General features: G+C 40.4%; 1 protein-coding gene across 8 annotated transcripts in view; it reads right to left on the reverse strand.

The window, feature by feature from the left end:
• Dnm1l (dynamin 1 like) overlaps nt 1–8,113 on the reverse strand; it is a 61,114-nt gene extending 53,001 nt beyond the window's left edge. For 6 of the 8 annotated variants that reach the window (XM_052739961.1, XM_052739960.1, XM_052739955.1 and 3 more), the window contains exon 1: nt 7,876–8,098. In XM_052739961.1, coding sequence (XP_052595921.1) covers nt 7,876–7,977 — 102 coding nt within the window. In that variant the 5' untranslated portion in view covers nt 7,978–8,098. Of the gene's footprint in view, nt 1–7,875 lie in introns of all 8 variants that reach the window. The other 2 variants (XM_052739964.1, XM_052739962.1) reach the window with 1 other exon arrangement.
• Between the last annotated feature and the right edge of the window lie 3,836 nt (nt 8,114–11,949).

Here is an 11,949-nt window from a genome sequence, read left to right on the forward strand (position 1 = left end):
AGTTCATCCATGACACATTAACCAAGGCTGAGTCAGTCACTTTTTAATGGAGATGAGGTCTCACTATGTAGTCCTGGCTAGCCCTGAACTCAGCTAGCTGCTGCCTCCCGAGTGCTGGGATCAAAGGCATGTGCCACCATGCCAATTCATTCAACTTTTTAATCCGTAAGTTTATATTTTTCATTACATACAACAGACTCTTAAACTCCTGCTATTAATGTAACTGATAACAATCCATTTCTTTAATTTTTCATTTTATTTAGAAGTACTTTAGAAGTACTTTCCTTAATATCTATTTTGCTTAAATATTTCTCATAGACTTCTTAGAAATATTCTTATCAATTTGCCAGTTAAACTGACATGCTTTTTTCCTTACAGCTATACCACTCTACCTAAGAACAAAATACAACCTGTGGCATTAACATACTCTTTTTACACTGAATAACTAATGCACACATAGCTCAAAATATTAAACACGTCAACTCCCATAGTCCAGGCTTTCTATGATGTTATACTCCTAACAGTTATTAAAGAATTTTTATTGACTATGGAATTCTGGATCATAAGAAATTCAGATATCTGATAAGGCCAAATTTATATCTACAAACCCGCCCCCCTCCACAGAGCTAGAGGCAAAACTCACATTTAGACTGTGCATTTGGCATGTTTAAAGTCCTGAGTTCAAACCTCAAGGTCTCACTATAAGAATACAGCCCCACCCCACTTTTCCAGAAAAGCATAATACAGCCATGAGTATACAAACAAGCTGTCTAATGAACTTCACACAAGTAGGAAACAAAAAACCCATTGTGACAAATTAGAATCAAATTGTCAAAAAGCAGACAAACAACAACAACAACAACAAATCAGAGAAATGACTCACTCATCACCTACAAGTTTCCTCAGTAGGATTAATAATGGATATAACAGACTTTCCATCAAAAGACAATCAATAGGATGGTTCAAGGTGCTAAAAGAAAAACTATCAACCAGAGGTGGTGCTACCTATCATCCCTACTCATGCAGCTGATTCAGTATTGACAATTCAAAGCCAAACTGAGCTACAGAATTAGATTTGACTCAAAAGAGAGAGTGTGTATGCAATATTCCCCAAAGCAAACTGCAAACTGTGTCAAATCCAAACAATTTAAGTTACAGAAATGGGAAAGCTAATACTAACATTCATATGGATTGTCAATGGACCCCACATAACCAAACAATCTAGAAATAAGAGCAAAGTAATCAGAAGTGTGGTAAGGGCCTAAGAGTAGAAATATGAAATAGACCAATACATCTATGGTTAACTGATTTTGAAAAATGCCAATGCTATGCAATGAACAGAAGATTAACTCTTTAAGCAAATGGAACTCAGTCAAGTAAATAGGCATATGAAAAAGATAAAGGTGGGCCCCCATCGCAGACAAAAATTTTCTGAAAATAGATTAAAAACCCAAATATGCAAGCTAAAACATTAAAAGAAAACATAATAAACCTCTATGTCCTGGAATTTAGCAACATGTTAGAAGTCTAACCAACAAAGAAAAAGATCAATTTTACCAAGATCAAAAACTTCTGTGCACTGAGGAACATTAATCAGTGTGAAATGGCAATCTCCTGGGAAGAAGAGAGTATTTATAAGCATATTGTTAAGGTCCTAGTATTCAATTTATAAAGAACTCTAACAATTCAACAATAAAAGGACAACTCCAACAAGCACATAAACATGTTTAAGATTAGTTACTAAGGAAAGGTAAAGTAAATCAACAATGGCACAGTGCACACACATTATTAGGATGGCTCAAAGACAGATAAATACTGAGGACAGAAAAACTGTAGCCTTCCTACTGCTAGTGGCAATTTTTAAACGGTGCAGCCACTGTGAAGTTTTATGCACTATAATTTCAATCCTAGCTATATACGAAGAACTGAGAACTGGCCTGTACATAAACGGTTAGAGCAACACTATTTAGAGCAGCAGAAACACCCCAAGTGGCCACCGGGCTGAATAAATAACAAACTGTCATTTATCCATGTATTGAAATATTATTTAACCTTTAAACGGAATGAAATACTGACACATACTACAACATGAAAAAAACCAAGCTAAGTGAAAGAAGCCAGACATAAATGATCATATTCTGTATTCTATTTCCATACAATATCCAGCCAGAATAAGTAAATCTAGAGAATAAAGTAGAACAACATTTGCATAAAGAGAAATGGGGAGCAACTACTTAAGGACTAGAGTTTTCTTTTGCAATACAATGTTTTGGAGACAGAAGTGGCATATTTACATTAAGAATGTGCTAACTGCCACTGAATTGTCTCTTCAAAATGATTAATTTGAACACAGTAAGGTGAAACACTCCAGTAATCCCAAACTCAGGAGTCAGAGGCAGATGCACTACCATAAAGTTCCAGGCCAGCCTGAACTAAACAGCAAGACCTTGTCTCAGAAACACAAAACAAAATGAAGAAGACAACTTAAACATAATTTTTACTATATGATCTGCTGGGGATGTCTTTCTGTATGCTGTGAATGTGTTGCTCTGATTGATTGATAAATAAAATGCTGATTGGCCAGTAGCCAGGCAGGCAGTATAGTACAGGCGGGATAAGCAGAGAGGAGAATGCTGGGAAGTGGAAGGCTGAGTCTGGAGACACTGCCAGCTGCTGCCACCATGAGAAATAAGATGTAAAGTACCAGTAAGCCACAAGCCACATGGCAACTTATAGATTGATAGAAATGGGTTAATTCAAGATACAAGAACTAGATAGCAAGAAGCCTGCCACGGCCATACAGTTTAGAAATAATATAAGTCTCTGTGTGTTTACTTGGGTCTGAGTGGCTGCATGCCCCGGTGGGACTGGAGAAGTCTCCAGCTACAATGATCCAACAAAACTATTCCTAGTATCAAAGGAACTGAAAGCACTGTTCCCACAAAAATTGGCAAATAAATATTTACAGCAAGCAAAATTATTTATACTAGAAAAAACATAGTAACAACCAGTATCTATCAAGGATATTCAACGTATACTAATACACACTGCAAAAATGTATAATCCTAAAAGGCATGCTGAGTGGATAAACAAGGTATAGTAAATCTATAGAAGAATATTATTCAACCAAAAAGGGAGGAGGGAGGGAGGGGGGGGAAAGAGGGAGAGAGGGAGAGGGGGAGAGGGAGGGAGGGAGAGACAGAGAGAAAACAGATTGAATATCTTTAATCTGAAAAGCTTGGGTAAAAAAATGAAGCATTTCAAATTTGGGAGTCTTAGAATTTTAGAATATTTGCATGTGTATAACGAGGTATCTTAAGAGATGAGATATAAATCCAGACAGTTCATTTATGCTTCATGTTTATCAATACATTAATGTGCCTGTGGTTTTCTTTTAAAGATCTATGTTTATTTATTTATATGTATATTGCATATGTGTAAGAGTGATGTCTTCATCCAATGAAGCCAGAAAGAGGGTGCTGGATCCTCTAGAATTGGAGTTACAAGCAGCTGTGAGATACTTGTTGTGCAAGAACAGCAAGCACTCTTAACCACTTGGCCATCTCTTGTAACTTGTGCCTATATTTTAACCACAGTCTATTTGTCATATGGTTAAATATGGAATTTTATACTTGTGGCATCATGCCAGCACTACAATTTTTGGATACTGGAGCACCTGAGACTCTTTTGCAGTAAAGATATTCAACTTACACTAGTACATACCACAATAGGCATTCTGGGTAAATGAAACTAAATACAAAAGACCATATAACAGGACTCTATTTATATGAAATGTCTACACCAGGCAACATCTATAGACAAAAAGTAGATTAGTGCTTATTAGGATTTAGGGGAAGGTAAAATGAAAGAGTGGATCCTTAATGGGTAAAGGCTTTCTTTATGGGGCAATACAAAGGTTCCAGTTTGTTTTATTCTGCTGTGATAAAAGCATAATGACCAAAAGCAACTTGGGGAGGAAAGGGCTTATTTTATCTTATAGGTCCATCATGAAGAGAAGTCAGGGAAGGAACTCAAAGAGGATCCCAGAGACAGGAACTGAAGCAGAAACCATGGAAGAAAACTGCTTCCTGGCTTGCTCACCATAGCTCACTCAGCTTGCTTTTTCATAGAACACAGGACCACCTGCCCAGGAGTGGTACTACCTACAATGGGCTGGAACTTCCCACATCATTTAATCAAGAAATGCTCCAAAGACTCACTCACAGCCCAATCTGATAGCAGCATTTTCTCAATTGTGGTCCCCTCTTCCTAGCTCATGTCAAGAAAACTAGCCAGCACAGCAAAGTTAGGAATCAAATACTATTGATAACTTCACAACTCCATGTCTATACAAGTCACCAAATTTGTACTTCACTATGACTTTACGGTGTATAAATATCTCAATTTTTCTAAATGTTAAACTTTTTAAGTTAGTTTACAAACTGATTGTGAAAATCCTTTTAGATTTGTCCTGATCATTGAAGGAATGCTGAAATTACTGAACTAAAAGGCAAAGAAAAATTTACCACAAGCTACACTAAGCCACAGCCTCAGTTTGATTTCATCTGCACTGTGATGCCAGCACTGAACGGTAGAGGTTTGGATTATACACCTATAGGCCTGCCTTTTCTGATTCTCAGCTTAAAAAATAGTGATTAAATTTCTCAAGTTGAGGCACAAAAGTTGTTTTTAATCTTAGCCTTCTTCTCCACCTGCAAAATAGAACATGGTCCAAAAAGTATCAATATTCTCTCTTCCCATTTGCTTTTCTTTCCATACAGACTATCTTAGAAATCAGAAAGTATTAGCTAACAATAAAGAATGAATGGCTGGTACTTCTAAAAACAATTCCCTCTCCCCAACTCTTTTAACTCCTGACCCCAGGGAAGTGTGCTTATGAGTTGACAAAGGCTGCCAAGAATGGTGCCACATGGTGGCACAGACCTTTCATCCCAATACTCAGGAAGCAGAGGCAGGCAGATCTCTGTGAGTAGAAGGCCAGCCTGGTCTACATGGTGAGTTCTCGGCCAGCCACAGATAAATAGTAAGACATTATCTCAAGACAAAAAAATAAACAAAAAGAAAAGAAGGAAAATAAAATGAATGTCACTCAAATCAGTATTACTAAATGGCAGTGTGCTCTTAAGCTTAGAAAACCCCAACATGTAGGGAGAGGATTCAGGAAATTTGTTTTCAAAGTGATTTTTATATACTGCTATTTGCGAATCACTCAACAGAAAAGAACCGACAGCAATTTTTTTCTTTTTTTAAAACATATTGCTGGGTGGTGGCGGCGGCAGCACACACCTTTAATACCAGCACTTGGGAGGCAGAGGCAGGCAGATCTCTCTGAGTTCCAGGCCAGCCTGGTCTACAGAGCAAGTTTCAGGACAGGCTCCAAAGCTACACAAAGAAACCTTGTCTCAAAAAACAAAACAAAACAAATTTATTATGTATACAGAATCCTGCCTGTCTGTATGCCTACACACCAGAAGAGGGCACTAGATCTCATTATAGATGGTTGTGAGCCACCAGGTGATTGCTGGGAATTGAACTCAAGATCTCTGGAAGAGAAGCCAGTGCTCTTAACCTCTGAGCCATCTCTCCAGCCCCTGACAGTAATTTAATAGGGAAGACAGAGAAACTTCCTGTTTTACAAAAACAGAAAATACAAGTAGAGTATTGATATGTATGTGCATGTTTGGAATTCATTCATTGTCCACTACTCCATTAAATAAGAATGTGAACTATGTGCTGTATTTTTGTTCTATATCATCAGAATAAAATGGCAAAGATTTGGTGTTAGACGTGGGGAACTAAAGGTTCTAGACTCTACTTCTTTTGTAGCTGAATAAAAAAAAGAACTAAATTTTAGATACTAAGGAATTGGACAGAGGAAAAAAAACTGTCAAGTCAAAAATTGATCCTTTGAAAATTTCTAACATTAACACAGAGAAGTGTCATGTAAGTGTCACCACTGGGATGAATTTCAAAGGCCTTGCTTCTTCCCTCACTACCCATCTACTGAAGAAAGAAAAAACATCTTGATTTTAAAGTCTTTACACTGATTCATTATATCCTTGATTCTTTTACTGAATCAGAGTTAAAATGCACTAGAAAATCTCTTTAAAGTATATGTAAAGTTTCTGCTCTGAAGCTACAAAACAATTCTCAATTGTTATGAAAAAATATTTAACTATGTCATCTTTTCCAATTTTATTTACAAAAATTAGTTTTTATTATAAAAGTCCCAGTGTTTCAAAATACTATCTCAGGGGCTTTGGAGATGCCTTAGAGGTTAAGAGCACTTGTTGCTCTTGCAGAGGACCCGACCCAAGTTCAGTTCCTAGCATGCACATGGCAGCTCACAACCACCTGTGTTGTCAGTTCCAAGGGATCCACTGCCCCCCTTCTAGCTTCCACAGGAATTAGCAAGTATGAGATGATACATACATGCAAACACTCATACACATAACATAAAAATAACTTAGGAAAGAAATATCTCAGAGGGAGGGGAAACCGTGGCCAGGATGTTAAATAAATAAATAAATAAATAAATATCTCATTACAATAAGTAATATGTATTATTGAAAATCTTTATGGAGACCTCCTAAATAGTCCCAGTGAATTAAAAAAAAAAAAAAAACTGTTTATGGTATACTTGATGACTCAACCTCCAGTCAAGGCCAACCTCAAGTGCTGGAATATGCAGACACGATTGACAGAACAGAATCTATACTAACCCTGTTAAGAGAACAAGCAAATGGTCTGAAAATTATCTCTACTGCTTTAACTATTTAAAGCCCAAATAAAAAATAATAAACTACAGAAGGGTTTGAAGTACATAGATATCTTCTGATCTATTTCTTCTTGTAATATTGATACACTTTTTGTAGTAAGATGTAGTGATGCAACCCATGGAATATGGAGAAATCATCATCTCAGAAGAGAACACTATTAACTATTACATGGAAGCACTTAAAAATCTGTATTATAAAGGGGCTGGAGAGATGGCTCAGAGGTTAAGAGCAAAGGCTGCTCTTCCAGAGGACTCGGGTTCAATCCCAGCACCCACATGGCAGCTTTACAACCGTCTATAACTCCAGTTCCAGCACCAGGCAAAACATCCACACACATAAAATTAAAAAAAAAAAAAATCTGGGAGTGGTGGCTTGTCGGTCAAAGGAGCTGAGGCAGCTGGACTGCGGTTTCAGCCAATTCAGGATACTTGGTGAATTCTTAGCAACCTTGAAATACAGAGAAGGACCTGTCTCAACTCTTCCAGCCCCAACGTTCTGTTATTCCTTTTCAGTCCGAAGCAAGCGTTAAAAAGAAAGCAAGAAGGAAACTCACACATCTCTATCATTCTAGAGAGTTATTACTTCAATATTCTTTCCACGTAAAAACAAACAAAAAAACTGACTCATCCACATGAAAAGGCCGGAGAACCTTATGACAACTTTGGGTCACAGTCACAAAACTATAAACACCAAAGTCATGGAGTAGTACACGAAAAACTTGGCGCTCCTTCCTAACCTCAGAACTCCAACTACACACGGGATGTCTTCTAATCTTTTTACGCCGTAATGCTCCGGGGGCTGTCCACTCACTAGCTTGCTGCCCCTTGGCCCCCCGGCGATTCCAGAGCCTATCGCGTCCTCAGCCGCCGGAAGGAAGCGACCGCCGCTCACACGCCCTCCCGCGCGTCCCCCGAGTGCCCTTGGGCCAAGCCGCGCCCGGCCGCGGGCTGCAGGGCCACTCGGCCCGCTGAGCCCCCGAGATCGGAGGGGAGCACCAAGGGCGGCCGGCCTCCTTCCCGCGGACACCCGCAGGCCTTCGGCCGGGCCAGGCCTCGGCATCGCGGCCTCATCTCACCTGCGTTCCCACCACGACGATCTGAGGCAGCTGGATGATGTCGGCGCCCACCGTATTGAAGACGTCCTGCAGTTTATTGATGACCGGGATTAGCGCCTCCATGACTCGGAAAACACGGGACCCCGACCCAGCAGGCCACTGCAATGAATGGGGATGGGGCCCACAGCCCGCTGGCTTCCTCTTCTCCTCCGCCCTCTCCTCGGGAGCCCGCACCCATTGGGCCAGGCCGCCACCTCCCAGTCCGCTCCCGGCAGGCCATGCGCCACGCCGGAGGTGGGGACGCAAAGACTGCCGGGAGATGTAGTTCAGGCTGAGTGGAACGCGGAGGCCTATTCCAGAATATTTCGACCTTCTGGAGCCTGGAGGATAAGGAGGCTGCGACAATGATGTTGAATCTTCTCTAGTCAATACACTAGGGAACAGCTAGATGCATAGTGATTGTTAAAGTGTTCGGTATGAGTATGCCTCCGGGAGTCGGGGCACACACCTGTAAACTAGCCCTGGGAGACTAGGCAAGAGGATTACGTAGTGAAATCCTGTTTTTAAAAGAAAAACATGGAGTCTATTCATAACGGATGTCATTTCCTTATGAAAACACTTTATGAGGAGCAATCAAGGACACTTTAGTAAAATTTAAAGAATGTCTCTGGACATTTCCACTGCCCCAGTCTACCCCAACTGGATGAATAGCATGGCTCTCAACTTGTGGCGGATAAGTTCCTTTTTGCAGAGGATGCTGGTTTTGCAGAGTTTTGTATCTCGTCAAAGTTCTGAGAGTGAATGATGAGTCTTCAGCCTTAAACCACACACAACAGCTGGGCAGTGGTGGCGCACGCCTTTAATTCCCAGTGCTTGGGAGGCAGAGGCAGGGGAGGCAGAGGCAGGCAGATCTCAGTGAGTTCGAGGCCAGCCTAGTCTACAAAGCGAGTCAGGACTGTTACACAGAGAAACCGTGTCTCAAAAAATCAAAACACACACACACACACACACACACACACACACACACACACACACACACACACCATACATCCGTACCACATATATCACCTAAGGCTCAAGATATATCGCAGAAAGAATTTAAGAGACCAAGGATGGCAAGACTGCCATCTATTTCTGAAGCTGCTATTGCAGCCATTAATACATAGCCCCTATAGATACCCGCACAGCTATCATGGATAAAGGAGGTGCCCATGAAGCCCCATCCTTTATTAAAGAGCAGTGACTGTTCATGTTTGCTGGGATAGGGGGTTATTTTCTCTAATAGTGTATCTACTGGGGCCAATAAGTAATAGGAAGAAAAGGGGGCCCCAGAAAGAAAGGGGGGAATATCAGAGGGTTAACGGGGTATCAATATAGTCACATATACTGGATTTATGTATGAGATTGTCAAACATATAGAAAAAGGTGGCTCAGGGCCATAAATTCACTGGTCTGAGAGGAATGAAAAGTCAAGGAAAACTTGCTGGAAGTTGCTAGATTTCAATCCATGATGACAATGACCACTCTTGGTCATGAAGTGGTGGACTACATAATTGGACAGGTTGTCATTGACATACACCATAGCCATAGGAGACATGCTTGACTTGTTCAGCAGACAAATGGTGGCTGCTTAATAATTTTTGAAAAACAAGTAAATGAAAGAATCTGAAGATCTAAATGTGGTTTTCGGACATCTTGGCAGATGTTGTGACTATCCTTTTTCTTTTAAAAACAAAGATTTCAGAATCCAAAGCTAAGTGTGACAGCATAGACCTTTAACCTTAGAATGAGAAGGCACACCTTTAATTCCAGCACTCAGGAGGCAGAGGCAGGTGGATCTCTGTGAGTTTGAGGCCAGCATGGTCTACAGAGCAAGTTCCAGGCCAGGCTCCAAAGCTACAGAGAAACCCTGTCTTGAAAAACAAAAACAACAACAACAACAACAAAAAAAAAAGGAGAGAGAAGGCAAAGACAAGAATCAGTTCTGTCTCCATATTGAGCTCCAGGCCAGCCGGAGCTATGTATACTTTATCTCAAAAGGAAAAAAAAAAAGCAAATCTTTTTATTCCAAGTTATTTTATTTTCTATCAAATACAGTATTTACATATCAATAAAACACTATCCATTTGACTTCACAGCCCTCTGTTGAGACAGTATTTTTTTAAAAATTGTCTCAAACATTACATCCTGACTGCAGTTCCCTTTCCTCCCCCAGTATTTCACCCCACCTCCCCTCTCCCCAAGATCCATTACTATCCCCCCTACCTCCACTCAGAAAAGAGCAAACCCTCCCAGGGACATCAACCAAACTCAGCATAACAAGCTACAATAAGACCAGGCACAGACCATCAATCACCTCAAGGCTGGAAAAGGCAAACCATTAGGAGGAAAAGGGTCCTATAAGCAGGAAATAGAGTCAGAGATAGCCCCTGCTCCCACTGTTAGGAATTCCACAAGAACACCAAGTTACTTAGCCCTAACATATATGCAGAATACCTAGGTCAGACCACTACAGGCTTCCTGGTCTCTGCAAGCCCCAGGAGTCTCTTTCAGTTGATTCTGTGGGCCATGTTCTTGTGGTATCTGAGACAGTGTTTTTTGTTTTCTATAAGAAAGAGAAAAATCAGACCAGGCCCTTATGGTGATATTTTATTTGTGCTGAAATGTGATTTTATTTGTATGTTAATAAAGTTGCCTGAAGATCAGAGCTAAGAGCAAGCCATTAAGCAGAAGTCTGGTAGTGGTAGCACACACCCTTAATCCAATCACATGTTGAGCAGAGTCTCTGCGTGTTCAAGGACACAGCCAAGCGGTGACCCGAACCTTTAATCTCAGGACCAACCATAGAGACCTGGAGGTCTGTATACACAGGCAGTGATGAGGAAGTCATGTGGTTGGGTTTACAGCCAATGAGAAGGCAGAAAGGCAATAAAAATGCAGACACACAGGAAGTAGGTCTCTTTCTCAGAGGAAGGACAGCAGCAAGTGGTAAGATAAGGTGGTCTTAGCTCTTGGCTATTGTTCAATCTCTGGGCTTTTAACTCTTTATTTGGTTCTGTGTTTCTTTTTTAATAAGACCGTTTAGAATTACATCTACAGGCCCTAATATTTCCAAAAAAAAAAAGAGAGAGAGAGAGAGACAGGGAAAGAGTAGGTTCATAATTAACTCTTGAAAAGATCAAAGTATCCTGGGCACTTTGCTTCATCTACACTTGACTTTCCTTTTTGTCTTTTCCTGTGTGCTAAGAGCTAAATTGGAAAAACATGTATGCATACATATTACCAAAGGTAACAACATGGGATTGTGTATTATATTCCTGTTTAAATTATGTTTTCTCTGGTAAAGGAACATATACAGACTTATATATGAACATGTAACTTTTGTTAAGAGAAAGTAGAATGATCCCACGAACAGTGTTTGGGAAAGTCTATCAATACACTACCACTGGGATCGCCCTGAGCATTTAGTTAATTGGATACAAGAGGAAAGCAACAGGAAGGGATGAGACCTAAAATAGAAGGCTCTAATTAGACAACACACACACACACACACACACACACACACACACACACACACACACACACACACACAGATAGATAGATAGTCACCATTTCCAACCCAGAAGCTAGCTCCAATTGATAATTAATTGCTCACAAAGGTTGAGGAGAGGAACCAGTGGTCTTGGCAATAGCCTGTGATGTTTGAGAGTTTCCGTGGGGGCCTTTGGCCAATGACTCAATTAGATGTAACCCACTCCTGGCACTGGAGGTTTTACTTGATGGCATAAGTCTAGTTGGAAACTCCTATTATTTGATGACTTGATTTAGGGTTCTTTCATATATGTGTACACTTCAGGAAGCCTCTATAGTAGTAGGATTCCATATGTTTTTCAAATGGCCTTCAGCATTAGTTCTCCCTCCCCGTATCCCCTCATTTACTCTTCCACTCCACTCCCCATTTAGTCCTCCTAGTTCTCCTTTGTCTCTCCATAACAATGTGTTCTATTTCCTCTTCCTTGGGAGATTCCTTCCTTCCCTCCTAGTTCCTCACTAGGTTCTTAACTTCTGTGTTAATTGGATTATAGCACACACATC

Source organism: Peromyscus californicus, unplaced genomic scaffold, assembly GCF_007827085.1.
Source record: "Peromyscus californicus insignis strain IS unplaced genomic scaffold, ASM782708v3 Scaffold_16__1_contigs__length_79575227, whole genome shotgun sequence".
NCBI lineage: Eukaryota > Metazoa > Chordata > Mammalia > Rodentia > Cricetidae > Peromyscus > Peromyscus californicus.